Source organism: Vanacampus margaritifer, chromosome 8, assembly GCF_051991255.1.
Source record: "Vanacampus margaritifer isolate UIUO_Vmar chromosome 8, RoL_Vmar_1.0, whole genome shotgun sequence".
Taxonomy (NCBI): domain Eukaryota; kingdom Metazoa; phylum Chordata; class Actinopteri; order Syngnathiformes; family Syngnathidae; genus Vanacampus; species Vanacampus margaritifer.
This window is the reverse complement of record NC_135439.1, coordinates 4,836,696-4,856,125: the sequence shown is the minus strand read 5'-3', so window position 1 is coordinate 4,856,125 and position 19,430 is coordinate 4,836,696. Positions and strand designations below refer to the sequence as shown.

General features: G+C 41.2%; 2 protein-coding genes across 4 annotated transcripts; one reads left to right on the top strand and one right to left on the bottom strand.

The window, feature by feature from the left end:
* Positions 1–415: 415 nt before the first annotated feature.
* On the bottom strand, positions 416–18,984 carry pacsin1b (protein kinase C and casein kinase substrate in neurons 1b). Of its 3 annotated transcripts, none has more exons than XM_077573739.1 (10): positions 18,823–18,984; positions 8,528–8,645; positions 6,208–6,364; positions 5,892–6,127; positions 5,596–5,751; positions 5,194–5,369; positions 5,002–5,122; positions 4,807–4,931; positions 3,775–3,971; positions 416–3,619 (listed from the first exon to the last, which is right to left on the bottom strand). In XM_077573739.1, exons 2-10 carry the CDS (start codon positions 8,585–8,587, stop codon positions 3,510–3,512), a joined length of 1,338 nt encoding a protein of 445 aa, XP_077429865.1. In that variant the 5' UTR covers positions 8,588–8,645; positions 18,823–18,984; the 3' UTR covers positions 416–3,509. The 3 variants fall into 3 exon arrangements, with proteins under 3 accessions (XP_077429865.1, XP_077429863.1, XP_077429864.1); XM_077573737.1 differs by lacking the exon at positions 18,823–18,984 and adding an exon at positions 17,177–17,286; XM_077573738.1 differs by lacking the exon at positions 18,823–18,984 and adding an exon at positions 10,757–10,970.
* On the top strand, positions 17,451–19,297 carry rps10 (ribosomal protein S10). Its single transcript, XM_077573740.1, has 6 exons — positions 17,451–17,612; positions 18,024–18,173; positions 18,283–18,457; positions 18,911–18,988; positions 19,081–19,136; positions 19,216–19,297. Exons 2-6 carry the CDS (start codon positions 18,024–18,026, stop codon positions 19,255–19,257), a joined length of 501 nt encoding a protein of 166 aa, XP_077429866.1. The 5' UTR covers positions 17,451–17,612; the 3' UTR covers positions 19,258–19,297.
* Positions 19,298–19,430: the final 133 nt, after the last annotated feature.

The following is a 19,430-nucleotide window of genomic DNA, read 5'->3' as shown; positions in this document are numbered from 1 at the left end:
TGTTACAAGTGAAATTTATTTTTAGAAAATGAGTTCACTTTGTGCTATAAACAAGCCACAGGTAAGTTGTTGGTGCGGATTTAAAAACATTGCATGTTTTGACCCAGCGGGACGCCACGAGGAAGACAAAAGTTTTTTTCCCCTTTTGTTTTGGGAGAAATGGTGTTCTTCGTGTGACATTTTTATGATGGTAACTGAATCCAATGGAAAAGGAAAGTTAAGAAGTATGTGTGAACAGTTTTGGGAGCGATATGAATTTTTGTTTCACAGAACTGTCAGACTGTTTGTCCTAATAGTTTTAAGAATGTCATTGTCATGTGACATGTCAGAAATGAGACGGAGAAAAACTGTAATGCACCCCGCGAGCCTGAAAGAGTTTCCACTTTCCCTCTGACACTAACTTTTATTTGAGACATGGTTTTATTCTAGTGTGATGATAGACCTTTCGTGGTGGACACAGCCACTCAAAGACAAATGACAAATAAAAAAAATAAAAGTAACCTTCATTTTTAGGGGGGATAAAGTAAACACAGTTGCAAAGTCAAAGTAAGCTTGTGATGGTTTCGAGTGCTGGATTCCACCAGCGAGCAGTTAAAAAAAAAAAGGCATTTTGTTTGCAACAAGCTTGTTTTTTTGCGTAAGAAAAGCTTATCAATATTTCAGTGTTTCAGCTTTCTCTGCCGCTCGCAAAGTAAGACAACACCAGGCAGGGTGTATGTAGTGTTCAATGACACCTGTAGACTCCCCAGCAGGCTCCTAAAACACACACACACAGTCTGTCTGCTGCAACATGCTTAACATGAGGCTAAGCGAGCACGGCCTCCTCTCATGTGATGGGCAAAAGAGGCAACTAAGTTGAGGCCTTGCAATGGTTCTGTGGTACAAGCGCTTGTAAACAAGAAAACGGGGGCTTTAACCGAAGTAAAAAGGCGCTCAAGAAAAGGAGGCAGTTTGTGCTTTGCATGATTAATGCTTAAAAGACCCAGAGAGGGTCGAAAGCAGGGTTCCCCAAAGTAGACCCAAATTTACTGCTAACGGTAAACTCCACATGAAATTATAAGAATAAAACGTAAGAAAAAGAAGGAAATGAAATGAAAAAGAATCAAAGGAAAATACATTTAACTGAAATTAAGCTATAAGAAAAATACAACAAAACCAGAATGAAATAAGTGAAATAATGATGTGACATGCGTAAATTAAAACACAAACAAAATCAAAACAGACTTGAATGAAATTAAACCATAATAAAATTAAAATAAAAAGCAGCACAGAAATTAAAATAAAAAGCAGCACAGAAATTAAAATAAAAACCAGCACAGAAATTAAAAAAATTAACCAGCATGAAATAAAAACATAAGAAAATGAAATAAATAGAATTAAATTAAAAATAAAATAAAAACAGAATTAAAAGAACTAAGAATAAAAACAAAAAGTAGAAAATACACTCCAACTAAAATAAAACAAAAAGTAAAAATTGAATACCATAAATCGGATAAAGTAGAACAAATGCCAATAAACAATAAATAAAATAAAATGTTAAAATATAAATATCCTATATAAATTTCCTTCTGGCAGACATGCTACATTAAAACCTTCTTTCCACCATTTCCCAATAAAACATATACTGTAGTGTACACATACCCAACACAGAATGCATGCCCCAAAAAACCCTTTGAAAAGAATCTGCCCACTTGAAGAGCAACAGCTTAGAGTTTTATTCAGACCCCAACTTGCAAAATTATGCAGTGAGACATTTAGGGACCCGACCCAATCCCACAGTTTGGGAAACCCTGATCTACTGTTGAAGATGAAGATTTTCTGTTTAGGCAAGTCATCCATTTCACAGTTTCAATCTTGATTTCATAATCCGAAGAGATGCACAAACAAATCGTCCCTTTAGCAACTCTCAAATGTAAGAGTTGGGATAAAATGTCATGAAAAGCAATAAAGGAATAGTCTAGTATTCGTGAGAAGACACACCGTTTACACCCTGAGCCAACATGGTCTATAACCTTTCAACTCTCGTTAAATGTGGCTGTATAGCCAGCGAGAGATTTCCCGCTTTTCTATGTTCCTACCATCAGCATGCTAGGTGGCTACATGTTAGCATTACAAACTTCACATATTGAAAAAAAAAAAAATCCAGAGATGTTTAACACATCTGGTATGAGATTTGGGAAAAAGTAAAAATCTTTCTACCATTACTGTTACAATATTTCTCATGACAGCTGCATATGAGGGCAGGGCGGATATATACTGGTTAGCTTAGCTTAGCATAAAGATAGAAAACTTGCCAATTTGCCTCGTTTCTGTGTTCTTGCCATTAAACCAACTTTTGTCTGTTGTCACGCTAGATGGCATAATAGATGACGACTAGGTCATCTAATTTGCAAACATTTTCAGGTCTACCAAAGGTTACCCACATCTGGTTAAATATTGGAATGGGTATAAATATACTACTTATACATTTTTGCCACCGTTGTTATCATATTTATACAATAATGTATACCGTTAATACAACAGTGAGTGGATCACAGGAAGGAAATATGGGACACAACAATGGTGGCAAAGTATACTGGTTAACTTAGCTTAGAAGCTATAGTAAGTATGCTTTCTAGCTAGCTAGCTATAGAAAACATGTGAGGCTAAGTAAACTGCTAGCAATTTTCTCTTTCTTCTTGCTATCTATCGTTGTGGCACAAAATCAACACGTGGCGTTAGATGTTGGAATGCATAAAAACAGATTATGTTTGTATATTTGTGCTGTGTTAACAAAAATCTCCTCTTGCACCTGACAAGCTTACCTTAGAACAAAGATAGAAAATATGGTCCGCCATAGCTGAACACGTGGTGTTACATGTTGAAACGATAAAAATAAAAATAAAAAAGGAAAAAAAAGTCAGTACTTTTGCATACTTCCATGATCACAAACCTTTTCTCGACAACTTCTAGTGCCTGGTTATCTTATCTTAGCGCTAAGATGGCAAACACAGGCTAATGGGTGACAACCCCTTTGTCACAACACTAGGCGGCATTATGAATGTTGTGAATTTTCTAAACATTTCACGATCTGCCGAAGTTCACCATGTTGGCTGTTAGAAGACACTAAGCAAAAAATCGAAACAAAATGTGTGAGTGTGAATGCTAACCTGTCTGTAGCATGAACTCTCAAACTGGACTATTCCTTTAAGGCTAAGTATGTCAAGATCTCACAATGACAGAAAACTCATGAGGCGTGAATACTGTACAAGCATCCAGATGGTAGAAAAAAAAAAAACAACGTAAATATATACAGCACATGGAATGCACAATGCATAGCTCGTTCTTGCTAATCCAGGCACCGCTTTGAAGACCGTATCATAAAAATGCAAAATCAGGAGTCAAATGACCCTTAATGGGGAAACCAAGTTCGGGTGCTCGAAAAATCGCGGAGGTGGTCAATGTGCATCCACGCCTGGACAGTTAAGTCCAGTTAAGAGTTTGTCCCAGTGTCCATGGCAGTGGGAGCGTTAGATCGGTTCTACGTAGTTGGCCGGGTAGAGACCCAGCTGACCGCTGTCCAGGCGACCTTTGCACCAGCCCTGCTCGTCCTCCTCCTCCAGCTTCGTCAGTTCATCACCTTTGTTGAGAACGTAAAACAGTTTTACAATGGCAAAGTAAAAAGCAATAACTATGGGGTCGCTCGCTTGTGAAAAAATGTGGGTGACGTCCCCGCAGTAGCAACACATTTCAGTTATGAACCGAGGACACCTTGAGTTATCATGTGACGCGTACCTGCTCGAAAACTGAGCTCGTCTTGTTCCTGTCCCTCATAGTCGTACAATGCCCGCACCCTCACACCACCGGTCGAGTCCTCGTCAAAGGGGTTGGCGCCGCCGTTGGTGTCGCTGGCTGAGTTTGGCGCCGTCTGGTCCTCGTCTGACCACTCATTGGAGGCCCTGTGCACCTGATTTTTTTCGTAGCTGCTCACGCTACAAGAACCAAAGAAAGACCAAAGAAGAAGAGACTTTTATTGTCCCAGAATCTCTGAATACCAGCCAGAAGACATGTTTTGACCAACTTTGGCATGGTAAATCGCTCTGATTTGTGCTTGTTGTGTGAACTGTACCAATTAATTCTGTCAGCCAATCAATCAAGCCTATGCCTAATTTAGCACCGTATCATATCCAATCGCTGTTGGTGCACCATCACGAAGGTCCCTGGTACTGATCTGGCACACCGACAACCTGTGATAGTGGAAAATTCCAAGTGTCGTACAAGTCAGCTCCTCTGTCCCGAGTCCAAGTCCTTAGGCAGGGCTACTGGATCTTCGACACAAATCAAATGGCGTCGATCTCGAACGCGACTAGCAATGCTACTGAGCCGCCAACCCGCCCCATGTACAGTAAATGTCCATTGACAAAAGCAAGTCCAGGCAGTTTTATTTCTAGGGCACATTTGGTATACAAGGTTGCTTTACACAAGCAAAGAACACAACACATACAAGCATCAACAAACACAAGTTATTGACATTCAGAGGCATATCGGAGAAAACAAAAGTAGCTTACAAAAAAGACTGAAAAGAACATACATCGACAACATTAAAACACATGAACAGAAGACTTTAAAAACATTTAAGAGGAAAGTCCCTGATGACCTGATTCTAAGAGGGAATCAACGGTTTACAACAGTCCCGACATACAACGCTTCAAGATTGATTGTGTGATAGCTCGAAATTAACTCGTTTGTGCAGCGACATAATTGTCATATAGTACAAGAAGTCACTCTCAGTCGCATACTAGGACCCACAGAAAAAAACTCTCTCACCTGCCCTGGTCTCCAGCTTGGGCCTGGTCAGCCGTCGCTGTCACATTCGTCAACGTGATGGAATCGCTGCCTTTCTTGGACTTTTCCTTCTTCGTGATGCTGTGGGTAAGCTCCGGATTGTACTCCTGCAAAATAAACAAGTGTAAACGATTGGAATGCTCGCTAGCTATCTGGTGGTGCACGGATGCCGGACACCTCAAACTGCGGCCAGTTCATGTGCATGCCGGGGCCGTGGTTGTTGTTGAACCACTGTAGATCTTCTTGAGCACTGGCCGATGTGATGGCATGTTCAAGTTCCTGGTACACGGACGCATAACTGCAAAGAGAACCGGGTTTCAGAGTGTTGTTCTTAAATAAAGGTTGTCGTATCTGACTTGGTCACAAAACCTTTGGTTCTCTGTGAGGTTCAGGTGGCGTTTGACGTCCAGCAGCACCTCTCTGAGGAAGCTCAGCCTCTTCTCTTCAAACTGCTGACTCTGGTCAAAGACCTGCTCCATACTCTCCATGTACTGAGGCGTACACTTGTTGAGCTCATCCAGAGCTTTTTCGTACTTCTCCTTGGCCTGAAGATAAGACACAAATAAGGAATCGCCCTTCAACGGGGTGAAGGTCGGCAGAGATCTGCCGAAGTTGGAGTCGTGACAAAGACTCGGAGGGCAAGAGAGGCGGTGAGGGTGCGGTTGAGTCACACATTAACAACGTTGATAACAACCGTGCAGGTTTTGCTTTGAAGGAAATATCTTTTTGCGTCTTTCGGGGGAGATGAGAGAAGCTTCTGAACGTTCTCACCTTCTGTGAATCCAGTTTGCACTTGTCCACTTTCTCGTGGAGTTTCTTCAGTTGGTCAGCAGTCACTGAGGCGTCGCTCTTGCCGTTGGACTCTCTGGTAGATGCAAGCTTCTCCTCTTTGCAGGCCACGTGGTAGGACTTTTTGGCGGCCTCAAGCTGATGGGAAATGTGACAAAAGAAATGTTTGTCAACTAGTTAAGGGTATCCCACATACAGCGACCAATTAAAGTCCATTTGCCTTTTATTCACAGTTGATATTCTAATACAGGAACATTCTTCTCCTCAGGTTCCCTTACCTCCTTCAATTTTTTAGCCCAGGGCTTTTGGGCCTTCTTGAATCCCTCTTCTGCCTCTTTGGTTTCTTTGAAGCCTCCCATCATCTGCTTGTGGTACGAGTCTTTCTGCCAGTTCTTCACCTTCTCAAAGTCCTCGCTCATCAGGTTGTTCTTCACTTCGTGGTGAAGGTCACTGACCTTCTCCGCCTCAGACATCAGCGACGTCCAAGCGCGTTCTACCGTACCGTACTGAGGACCTGGTGCAAGGGAACGGCAAGTTTTTTACGTAATTGAAGAGCTAAATTTCATAGACCTGTGAGCTTGAGACACCTCTGACCTTTGTCCACTAGCTGTCTCCATCTCTTGGACCACTCAGTCAGCTGCTGGGAGTAGGCTTTTTCGATCTTAGCTCGCTCCTGAATGCAATTCATGAGGTCATTGCAGAGCCTATGACCATCGTCGATTCGCTTCACTGCACGTTTGTAGTTCCCCACCTTTCCAATGGAACAGAATATTCTACTAACTCGCATTGAACATTGTTGTAATACACCTACAGGAAGTGAAAACGTGAATATTTGGAGGTAATTTCCCATTGCAGCTTAAACAGCTTACAGTCTTCTGAGAAGTCTACCACGCAACCATAGCACTAAACGTAATCTCTAAACCAAACCCTGTAACGCACAACAACCCCACTATCAAAACCTAACCAAATTGCCTAATGGTAACCCTTTTCCGCTAACCATGACCCTAAATACAAACCTAAAACCTAAACCCAAAGAACATCCAATCTATACGACATAACAATAAACCTAACCATACCCCCTAAATATAACCACTAAGCCCAACCTGTACCCTACCCATACTCATTACTAGGGGTGTGCCAAAAACAGATTTTCATAAGAATCGCGATTCTCATTTAGTACGATTCAAAATCGATTTTAAATGCTCCAAAATCGATTTTATTTAAATTATTTTATACTATCATTCCTTTGTTTGTGTGTGCCTTTATTGGGAACGCCATTCATGTTGCACCTGATTTGGCCACTTGGGGGCAGTGTGGTTCCACGCGGTCTAATACACTGTTAAGTTGTAGCCACATCAGAGCGTAGAAGGAAAAAAGTCACGATCAAGTTATTCCAATAAATGTTTTTATTTTTCAGCCTGCAGCTTGAGTGATAAAAGTGCCGCGAGTAGAGCGCTAATTAGCATTAGCGAGTCAGACTGGAGTAGATCATTACGATTCCTTGAACATCTATAAATGGTAGCAAAAATCATTGTCAATCAAATCATTTTGAATCAAAAATCACTCTTAATCGAAAATCGATTCTGAATCGAATCGCACACCCAAAAATCTGAATCAAAGATTCACACACCAACTCATTACCTTAATCATACCCGCTAAACATAACCACTAAATCCAACTCTTATTCCGACCAACCAATCATAAACCTTTACTGTGTGGAAAGTCCTCTCAAGTTTCTCTGCACCGAACCCATCGAACCCTTCGTGCAATAGGGCACAGTCATCCCCAAAATGCAGAATAGGGTCTTCCACAAAACCGTTCCTACAGTTGGTAGCATTTAATTGTCTAAAAACGTCGAGAGTAAAAGAACGGGAAGCAAGGAGTACTGATTATTTTAATGTATTGACTAAGGTTTATCTTAAGTACAAATCAGTTTTAGGTGCTTTGAAGGAATCAACTGAATTGGTTTTGGCCTTTGGAAGTGCCATGGTAATAATTGGGGGCAAAATTGTGCTAAAACCACAATAACAAGTTTGGCATACAAACGAGATAACGTTCCAGTTGAAAATAATAAGTGAACTTCAGCTCATGAAATGTTGACATCTGCGGGTATTTGAATGTCGAGCGCCGCCACACCCCTGCTTGAAGTGAACTGGACAAGTGCTGGCATCACACCCGCAGACGAACCGTCGGCGTGGCAGAGCAGCTGAGTCAGCAGCACTGCAGCGCCGCGATGCAGCGAGCCACGGTGATGTAGCGGCGGCAGGCTGGAAGACGACACCTTTGCTGCTCCAGCGAAACGCGCAACTGAATGATGCGTCGATGACGCAATACTGCGGAGTGGGAGCGCACACGCGTGTCGTTTCTCCCTCAATTAAGAACACGCGTGTCAAACTAAAAAGGCTGAATTTGAGCATTTCCTGATCTTCTTCTTGTCAGAGATTTCTGTCATCCCCGTTTTGCCGGAATGGAGCAAAACCACTAAACTAGCGTTTGGCATCGTTGTTGCTCAACAGTGTTGAGCTCTCATGTATAATGAATAACCACCGGGAACTCCAGTTACTTGCGCCTTGCTTGTGCTCGGAAACCCGAGTCGGTGATGTCATGTCGTCATGAGCACACACAACGTTGTTACCTTTTGGGGTACACTCGCTCGATGCTGGGGTTGAGGAAGCTTTTGTATCTTTGACTTTTGAAGCACGGGAACATTTTTGGATCTAGAAAATTTGAACCTTTTTCCCCACTTCCAACTCAAGTCAGCAATGGCCTAATGTATCACAGGTTTCTGAAAGATGACTATGATAAATAAACATTGTATATTAATCCTCAATTGAGAGTTCTTTCGACCCGCCGCGGTCCCGCATCTTTTTTGACGTCTTATCACCAAAGACTTTCATTTTCCCGCCGTTCTCACCTCCCAGAAACTGTCGGTGTTTTCCTCCAGGCTGGCCGACTCGTCGAAGGCGCCAGACATGGTGGCGGTCGGGGGAGGGGGGCGGAGCGATGGCGTCTCGGTTAGCTTCTCTCACGCGCTGCGAGGGCGAGATGAAAACGCATATGAAAAATCCTGCCTCATAAGAAGATTCTCTCTAATATCGCATTGCATATTTTAATCCTTAGGATTGCGTACTTAGTCATATTACTTATGCAACCTTATGCGCATGATCTAGCTTTACTTTTCAGGTTTCGTTTGGTCTCATCTTGAAACTTTGCACAATCAATCATTCATAAGATGATAACCGTTACAAAGTCTCATTTTAAAAGTGAAACCCTATCAAGGAAAGAAGCAGATTCTGAATCCTGCAATGCTTTCCGTACGCTTCGAGTCACCTTTGGCCGAGATCAATATATGGAAAGTCTGGCTATTAATCTTCTCTGGAATCGACCCGGGTGACATTTCCTGAGGGACGAGAGGAGCCTAAACTTGCAGAGTCACTGTGTCGCCAACAAAACGCAAAGCCCGTTGTTGCAAATTAATTGGAATGAAGAGTTAACGAGATCCAGTTAAACGTTGTCCAGACAAATTAGCTGACGGGACTCTCTGTGCTCATTTCCATCCATGTACCTTTATTACACTTACACATGCTAGAAATGACTGTAAATATTTCTTTAGGGCGCATATTGAAGTGTTAGCATAAAGACAGGAAGCAACATTCCACACGTGTGCAAATAATTGTTTGATGGACAAATTCAACATTCTGACGTTCTCCGAGAACTACGTTACCTCTATCAGACAAAAAAGCTCAAAGACGAGTGGGATTGTTCTGACCTCCATTAATTGCTTGCTTTCCGTGGTTGGTAGACGCAAAAATATCGTGTGCAAATCAGTCAAACATTAGTTTCTCTCGTTTAGGTCTTTTCTCTCTTAAAATATTGAAAGTTAATTGAAGACTAAATTGTCCTTAGTAGTGAATTTGAGTGTGAATGTTTTTTTGTCTACGTATGTTCGGCTGGTGTGTCCATTTAGGGCCGGGTTCCCCAATTCCGGTCCTTGAGGGCCGGAGTCCTGCAGGTTTAGATGTTTCCGCCTACCAACACACCTGATACTAAAGATCAGGTTCAGATATGCTGATGAGCTAATTTTACACCCTAAAAACAGTTGGGTCAAAAGTAACCCAATTATGGATTTTTAAAAAATGGACCGATCCACTTCCTGGGTTGTTTTATACAAAATGACCCTTTTTTTTTTTTACTGAAGTAAAGGATCTAACCAATATTGGAGTTGTTTTACACAAAAAGGCCAATTTCTTGATTCAAAGTTGGGTCAAATTGACCCAAGTAGAGGATTGGTCCATTTTTGACCCATAGTTGGGTTATTTTTAACCCAACTGTTTTTAGAGTGTATGAATCCGGTGTGCTAGTGGGCAAAAACATCTAAAACCTGCAGGAATCCGGCCCTCAAGGACCGGAATTGTTGAACCCTTATCTAGGGAGTACTCCACCTCTCGCCCAAAGTCAGCTCTAGAAAACCTGCGATGCTAATGAGGAGAAGCTGTATAGAAAATGGATGGATAACAAGTGAAGGGAAAATAATGTTGATGTTCACAGCCCAAGTCTTTAAGACGAAAAAAAAAGAAAACAGTCTAGCTCTCATTTATAGAGAAAAACATTGCAGATGAGGAACATTTCGAGGAACGTGCGACAGATGCAAAACAATAGAAAGAGGATGATGTGTTTTGATAGGAGACCAGTGGGTTGGGGACGGACGGGGGGTGGGGCGGTAGCGGCGTGGGTATTTGGGTCAACCTCTTTTGACAATGAAGGTGGCAAGTGAGAGAGGTCACTGAAATGTGAGAGAGAAATAGAGAGAGAGGATTTCCCCCAAATCTAAAATCCACTCCATTGAGAATTTGTGGTCCGAACCCATTCGGTGTCTTTGGGTGACGAGACACAGTGTTTATCACGCTTGTTTAATCCATTCAACCTCACACCGAGAGGAGCTTTTGTTTGGCAGAGCTCGTTCCGACTTTTAAACCAACGTTACCGAGCTGATAACACAAACAACGAAGGCGATGCTGCTCATCTCTTAGCGAGGGTCCGAGTTCCGAGAAAGAACCACAACGACCGATATGGTGAGCTAACAAGAGGCATCAACTCAACAAGACAAAGACCGGCACAGCCCCCTGCCTGAACAAAAGCTTACCCCCAGTCCTCCATTAGCGGCGGCCCCGGCTGCGGCTAGGAGAGAAAGAAGACACGTGGTCTGGGACAACAACCTCCTTCACTTCGGAGCAACGAGAGCATCAGCGAGGAAAGGAACCGGAATCAACCCAGAGCGCTAAACCAGTGTGTGTTTGTGTGTCTCAGCGCGAGAGCGATAATCCTGTGCTGTTTAGCTGGAGTGGTTCTGACAGAGCGCTGAGCCAGAGGGGCACAGGAGGAGAAATGAGACGGTTGTGAGAGGGGGGCACGGGGGGGGGGGTGTTGCTGTCTGGGCGTAAGGCTGGTTACGCCTCTCAGCTCCTCAGGTTTTGTTTTGGTTTAAAGACTCCCTTTTTAGTGATGGATTTACATTGGACAGTTTAAGCTAGCGGTCCTCAACCTTTATAGTGCTAAGGACCATTTTCACATTAACTCATTCACTGCCATTGACGGTTATAGACGTCAAATATCCATTTGAACTATTTCTGTTTTAACATTTTTTTCCACTTTTGTTAACAAGGGTATGAAAACCTAGAATTTTTTTATTGTACATTTAGAACAGATATGACATTTTGGATTAATCGTGAGTTAACTCGTGAAGTCATGCAATTAATTATGATTTTAAAAAATTAGCGCCTGACGCTACTAATTTGTAATAATCTTTTCTTTTTTTAAATCGCGTCAGGCAATTAAATTTTTAAATTGTAATTAATCACATGACTTCCATAGTTAACTCACGATTAATCATAAATTTTATATTTCTGTTCTAAATGTACAAAAAAAATATATCTAGGTTTTCATACTCTTGTTAACAAAAGTGGAAATAATGTTAAACTAATAGAAATAGTTCAAATGACTTTTTGACGTCAATAGTCATCAACGGCAGTGAATGAATTACGCAATATTTTGATGGACCGATATGGAATCAAAAAAAAAAATCTTTATGTTGAAAGTAGCTGTATTCAGTGAAGTCATGCAATTAATTATGATTTTAAAAAATTAGCGCCTGACGCTACTAATTTGTAATAATCTTTTCTTTTTTTTTAAATCGCGTCAGGCAATTAAATTTTTTTAATTGTAATTAATCGCATGACTTCCATAGTTAACTCACGATTAATCATAAATTTTATATTTCTGTTCTAAATGTACAAAAAAAAAATCTAGGTTTTCATACTCTTGTTAACAAAAGTGGAAAAAATGTTAAACTAATAGAAATAGTTCAAATGACTTTTTGACGCCAATAGTCATCAATGGCAGTGAATGAGTTATGCAATATTTTGATGGGCCGATATGGAAACAAACAAAAAAAATCTTTACGTTGAAAGTAGCTGTATTCAGTGGGTGCCTTGCACTGGTTTCTTTTCGGTCCCTATCTTGGGTATAATAGTCCAGTAGAAGTAGTATGTAATTTTGTTTTGGTTGACAAATCCCCATTAAAAAAAAATTGAATTTGTAAACTGAAGCATGGTTTTCATTGCTTTTTTGGGCAGTTTTGAAGGATTAATTTGCATATTTTAAGTGGGTCTTCTCATATTGTCTCTAAAACACAGCTTTCATTTCTTTTGTCTTAGCTTTTGGCCTTTTCTCATTTCTAAAGAGACTCTTTAAAGACATTTGTTTTCTTCCTCATTTTTTGCTAGCTTACTGCCCCCCCCCCCTTCCCTTTTTTTTTTTTTTTTTTAAATTTACAGCCACATCACATTACAGAGACCAGAGGTGGCAAATCCAGGTCCAGAAAGTAAAAGCCCTGAGTTCTTGGATCTGCAGTGCAAATCCAGCCTTTAGCTAAAACCAACACCTACCAGGACGATAAAGAACATAATAACGCTGTTTTTGGAGCGTACGAACGGCATGAAAAACCTTAGCGGAGGTCTTGTGAAGCTCGAGGCGAGTGTTTGAGCAGCTGATTACAAAAAGGGCGGAGGCGATCTTGGCGGAGATACGAAGCATGCAGAGAGATATACGGTGGTCATAAAAAGGCGAAGCCAGTCAGCCGTCACACGAATGATATCTCGGGTCGAAAATTGATCGCGGTTGATCGATAATGGGGCGACTTATCACGAGATTCGAACCATGGATACAAATACTTGCTAAAAGATCACATTTTGATTTGAAATGTATGCTGTCATTATGAACATTATAGAATTACTACCAATATGTACTATTTCTGATGAGAATTTCTAGCCATTGGACTCATTTGTTGCCATTAAATTATTAATTCGGGCCCGAGCAAGAGGCAGAGCGAAGGCCCTCTTGGGAATTGCCGTGAATCGCCTTTTAAGTGAGACCAGTGCTTACCCTGGTATGTATCTTAGGGATCACAACATATACAACAAAGTCTGTGACCCAAGATTCGAACCTAAAACCTCAGAACGGCCAAATCGGCTATGCTAAGCACACTGCAGCAAGTACCATCATACGCAAAATAAGATCAGAACAGATACAAAACCTGAAGTGTTCCTGACCACCTTGAGGAGAACACACAGCTGCTGCTCACCTCCACTCAGCTGCTATGAAGCACGCCTTCAACACACACACACGCACGCACGCACGCACGCACGCAGGGTGAACTTTGCTATTTCCTTGCAAAGACGCATCAGGCCATCAATAATTAGCAAAGGAGGGTCACGGGGGGAAAGGGAGGAAGAAGAACACGGAGGAGAGACGAGGAGTGAAGCGGCACCGAGTCACCATCGGGTCGGCTGCCAATCAAAAAGGGGGGGAGACCTGGGTTCAAACACCACTTGGGCAACTCTTTAGTACAAATGCAATATTGAATACTAATCATTGTCAAATTATTTCACATCCGTTACTTTTGATGTTATTTGTCATTATTAACTCATTCACTGCCATTGACGACTATAAACGTAAAAAAATCACTTGAACTATTTCTATTAGTTCAACATTTTATTCCACTTTTGTTAACAAGAGTATGAAAACCTAGATTTTTTTATTGTACATTTAGAACAGATATAAAATTTGTGATTAATCGTGAGTTAACTAGTGAAGTCATGCGATTAATTACGATTAAAGATTTTAAATCGCCTGATGCTCCAAATTTTTTATAATCTTTTTAATTTTTTTTTATTATTCATTCCCTACTATTGACGTCTATAAGCGTCCAAAATTAATTTGAACTATTTCTATTAGTTCAACATTTCATTCCACTTTTGTTAACAAGAGTATGAAAACCTAGAATTTTTTATTCTACATTTAGAACAGACATACAATTTGTGATTAATCGTGAGTTAACTAGTGAAGTCATGCGATTAATTACGATTAAAAAAATTTAATTTTTAATAATCTTATTTTTAATGAATTTATGGCAGTGAATGAGTTACGTTTTTAATCCATTCTATATTCAAAATTCAAGTTCAACGCAAGCTTTCAGTACGTACTGACGTATTCACTACAATTACATACAATGTCGCAGATTCTTCTACGGCAGTAATGGAACAGTGGTTTGAGCAATCGCCTGCCACACCGCAAGATCTCGGTTCAAACCCCACTTGCACAACTCTTCAGCCAGTGCAGCGGAGCTCTGAACAGGAGGCGATGGTTCAAATCCCACCTTTGACAGAATGCAGTTCAGGTTAATTAATACTTTGCGATTTTCACATACTTTCTCTTTTCTTCATAAGCATTCAACTTAGCATTCAGCTTTCCCACACAATTTCTGCAGAAATTGCACTTAGTCTAGTTATATATATATATAGCAGCACTACTGGGTGCATTTGTTACTTGATGTAGGTCTGCTTAATGGCATTTCAAAATTGTGCGTTGTATCATTTTTTATAGAATAACTGAAAATATCTACATCAATATCTACAAGGCTTATATTGCAATAGATTATTTTATTATATATATATATATATATATATATATATATATATATATATATATATATATATATATATATATAGATAGATAGATAGATAGATAGATAGATAGAGAGAGATATTTTCCTTATCACCAAACTCTAGATGGATGGAATAATGAGATTCTGATACTGCAAAGACTTCTTCTACACCAAACAGGACTTTATGAACCGAAAAGGGCCTCCCTTAAACTGTTCCCACGGAGGTCGATACCTACAATTGTCCTAACCCCTGATGAATTTGTTCATTGATTGAGAGTGACGTCTCGCAGCACACACACTCGCGGGCAGATGTTTTGGCCATCTGCCTATCATCTAATCAGATTTCTTCCCCCGACCGACCGAGGTGGGTGGGCTCGCTCCATCTGAGCTCCGTGTTCCCTCCCACCATTGTGCCGGCTAATTTATGACATCGCAAATTAGAGCAGAGAATGGCTTCGGGTCAAGGGTTATCTCTTGGATATTGATAGGCAATTTTTTAAAATGGACTCTGGTTTGCTTTTGTCAGGGTGGAATGAGCTGATGGCCACAGTTTGAACTGCACATCCAAATAAAAAGACTTCAGTTGAAAAACCTGGAACACGTTGTAAGCAGGGTACACGCGTAACAATAATCAGGTGGATTTTGAGCATTTTCGACCTCTTCTGATCAAAGTTCACAGCCCCGTTATCAGCTGTATTTGATGGATTATCCTGTCTGATTATTTAGTGGTGTGTTAAATTGTTTTGTTTTTTCCTCTACGATCCTGAACGAGGTTATTTTAACCAATCGATTTTGACATTGATCCCAGGATTCATATCAAAGATTGCAATGTATCACGTGACATGGCCACAACCATTTCTGTAAAAGCAAACATTCCACGCCAACAATAATCAATTACGTTTATGAACTGTCACCATGGCAACACCAAGCTTTCCTTTTTCCCCCCCCGGTAAAGTTCTTCCTCCAATTTGAATTAAATATCATTGTGAATGACGATTAGGTTTAATAAAAGATAGCAGCCATCTTTAGCTATGATTACAGCGAAGGAACACTTCAGCTCAAACAGAAGCTGGCATGAAATCAATGGAGCTTATGAATCATTGAAGATGAGTTAGATTTTAAGTGTACGCAAGGATGGCTGAAGCCTTTCAGTATTGGATAACATCGAAGCACATCCACTTAAGCATAATGATGACGTGACATGCCATCAAGGCCATATTGGATTAATTATAAATCCATCCATGCTATTATGTCAAAGCCAAAAGGTAAGGAAAGCTGCCTTGAATTTTTGTTGTTGTTCGGATGCCCCAATTAGTTCCCCATAAATAAAGACATGTACGTATCAGAATTGTCAGAATTCGGTCTAAACCTGTAGCCAAATGTCTGTAGACACTTTGGAGGTCATCAACTCGAGAGGCAGGTGGAGACGTGAGAGGCAGATGTTGACACGATGACCTCGGGTGACAGAATGGGAAGATCGTGTCCCTCAGGAATAACGAGAAGGCGACTTGGGGGTTGTTTCTTATTAATTACGTCAATAGCCTCGTCTGTCTGTTCATGTAATTGAATAACCTGACATTCAAGTCTTTCAATTAGATATTTGTCCTAAAAATAAGCCTTAAAAAATACATTAGCATGAAGAAAACTGTTGTTTTTCCTGCACCATTTAAGACTACAAAAAAAAAATCACAAATCATGCAACTACTGTATGTATCTTTTCATTTGTAAAAAAGCAATAAAGCACATTTAGTGAGTCAAAATGGATGCCAAACGCCTCACGATAAAGTGGTGAAACCACGTGATTATTCCGAACCAATCAGCAAAGACAGGTAATCAATACCTGTCTTGACTGAAAATGTTACACAAAATAATGAAAAAAACTAACAAACTAACATTATATATATGTATATATATATAATTAGTAGCGACATGAGCAACAGGGGCTTTCACCCGATCAGTAGCTATAGGCGCACTTTGCATGTGCACGACTTTAAAATGTCACCTCAAAAATCGCCTGGGCAGTTTTGAAACGTTCAATGTAAAAGTGAACTGTTTGATCTTACTAAAACATTGCGTGAGGTAGGCCCGTGCTGCTGAGGCACTTCAGAACCGCGGACAGAGCCCACCCGGGAGGTATAACATGGAGGTCAGATGCAATCGTACACTTCTAGGAATTCTTTACCATTAATTGTTTTACGTAAATCCACAATGAATTACTTGAAATTGGATGAAACTAGTGACACGGCAGCCGCAGGAGCAGAATATCGGTGGCTCAAATGACACCGCCCACACTTAAAAGCTATTCTAGTTCATAATGTCTTACAAAACTGCTATATGAACACCCCTATGTATTTCCTTCTCTTTGTTTCTTTCTTTTCTTGTTTGTTTTCTTATTAAACATCCTTCCTACTGCACCCTTGGGCTTCCATCTCACCGACGCCGCCGCGCAATGAAAAGAATTCCAATTAAGTTGCGTTTTAATCGCAGTTAATGCGCACGTAAACTGATAGCGAGAAAACAGCTAATGAATAACCACATGAATGATTTGAAAAGATGACATACCGACGAGAACGATCCACTTGCTCGCTTCAGTCCTGTAAGATGCGCAGCATCGTCAAACGCAAGAGATGGAGACGTCGCTAGGGATGGCTTCAAGCTGGAGAGAACGGAGCGCATTTCCGGAAGCTCTTAGTCCGCTTCAAAATAAAGGCCACCAACCAAACACCCGGGAGGAAATGAAGTACGTCTTTCTTTATGTTATCCTTTTCATCTACAGTAAACCACATTTCCATAAATTATCAGTTTTACGCTGAATGGACGCTTCATGGTGAAGACAGTGCACCGTTTCAAATAAACAAAACATAATTCTGCTGCAGTTCCTCTCCACAGCGAAAGGGGGCGAAATACGGAAAGAGGCTCCTACTCGGAGCGAGCGAATAAACCCTCCCCACCTACGACGCTCGTTCCTTCCGGCTCCTGTCTACTATCAAGTGGAAAGGTAAATATGTTGCCGGTGTCCAAATCTAAATATATCTCGAACATCGCGAGTGTTAATAAAAATCCACGGAGAACATCCAACTCCCTCACTCCTTTGGATTGAAATAATCGATGTATTTCGAATGTGATTGTTATGAATCAGCTAATATGAGGACTATAAGATGAGCCAGTCTACGGTGTTGACCGATGGCTGCCATTTTCATGGCCGAATCGGGCTGCCTTTGGTTGTGTCAGCGTGTCTAGCGTATGCAAAATGCGAAAAACAAATGACAGCCTCTGTTATTACGTTGGGGCCAATGCTAATTGTTTTGTCTGCCGCGAAGAACACACGCTTACATGCGACATAACCGGGAGCCGGGTGGGCTAGCGAGTTAGCATGCTAACGGCGCTTTGCCTCTTCTTCTATGAGCAGATGCTGATGCCCAAGAAGAATCGCATTGCTATCTACGAGCTCCTCTTCAAGGAGGGAGTCATGGTGGCCAAAAAGGACGTCCACCTGCCCAAGCATCCCGAGCTTGCCGACAAGAACGTGCCCAACCTTCATGTGATGAAAGCGATGCAGGTGAGCGTGTGGGATACGACCTTCTGAATATACACACGTTAAATTCTCCCACCCGCCCTTCCTATATTAGGTTTAACGTTAACATGCTTGTTTTTTTTTACCTGCACAGTCCCTGAAGTCGTGCGGCTACGTGAAGGAGCAATTTGCCTGGCGCCACTTCTACTGGTACCTCACCAACGAGGGGATCCAATACCTACGGGACTTCCTTCACCTGCCCTCCGAGATCGTGCCCGCCACGCTGCGTCGCCAGACCCGCCCTGAGACCGCCAGGCCCAGGCCTAAGGGTGAGCAGGATGAATTGAACACAAAATCGGTTATTTTTTTAATTTCAGTTGGGAATGCGTTGAAACTATGAGAAGCACAAAGTGTTGGAATGAAATTCAAATATTGAGGCATGGATATTTTGGTCTCAGTCGAGATGTATCACATCAACATACTTCCTTAACACCAATTACTACTTGATATTTAGCTAAGACTTTGGTGCAAGCCTAAGTATATAAGTAAGTATACATCCATGATGCAAAACAGCGTGACACTGTTGCGACTAAAAAGCAAATTGCGCATGTAAACTGAGGTTCCATTGTTTACAGTATTTCTATTTAGTTATACATTACATTAATAAAAATCGCATTCAGTTCAAACTACTTACCATTGGAAGGGAAACATGAAGAAATCATTGCTGCAAACAGAAGGTTGGCCATTGTTCTGGAGAAGCTAAACCTTGTAAATTGTTGCAGGAACAGAAGGCGACAGGCCTGCCCGCCTTAACCGTGGAGAGTCTGACAGAGATGCGTACAGACGATCTGCTGCACCACGTATGTATTGTCCGCCTTTTAAAGTCACGTCGATCCATTAATGCTTCTGAAGTAGTCATTTCTCCATGGTTGACTAAATGATCATCTTTTAGCCGGTGCTGACAAGAAAGCAGAGGCTGGTGCCGGAGCTGCCACAGAGTTCCAATTTGTAAGTACTGACACAGGTTTCAATAATAGTATTTAAAATTTTTTTTTTTAATATTGATAACTTTCTTTTCTCTTTTCAGAGGGGCGGCTTTGGACGCGGCCGAGGACAGCCACCTCAGTAAATTTTTACTTTCTGTACAATAAAGAAAAATCAAAAGTCAAGCCTGAAGTGTTGTATTTGTAAGCAGAATGTTGAAATGAATAAACAACAAAGGGGTGCCAAAGTCATTTCGTTTTAAGGGCCACATTCATTTCAATTTGATTTCAAGCGAGCCGGACCAGTATGTTTACGGCC

Coding starts and splice junctions, on each gene's coding strand:
- rps10 (XM_077573740.1), top strand. CDS start 18,024: ATGCTGATGCCCAAGAAGAATCGCATTGCTATCTACGAGCTCCTCTTC. Junction 18,174..18,282: donor ATGTGATGAAAGCGATGCAG/GTGAGCGTGTGG, acceptor TTACCTGCACAG/TCCCTGAAGTCGTGCGGCTA. Junction 19,137..19,215: donor CTGCCACAGAGTTCCAATTT/GTAAGTACTGAC, acceptor TTCTCTTTTCAG/AGGGGCGGCTTTGGACGCGG.
- pacsin1b (XM_077573739.1), bottom strand. CDS start 8,587: ATGTCTGGCGCCTTCGACGAGTCGGCCAGCCTGGAGGAAAACACCGAC. Junction 5,370..5,595: donor GCAAACTGGATTCACAGAAG/GTGAGAACGTTC, acceptor TCTTATCTTCAG/GCCAAGGAGAAGTACGAAAA. Junction 3,972..4,806: donor CAAGCTGGAGACCAGGGCAG/GTGAGAGAGTTT, acceptor TGGTTCTTGTAG/CGTGAGCAGCTACGAAAAAA.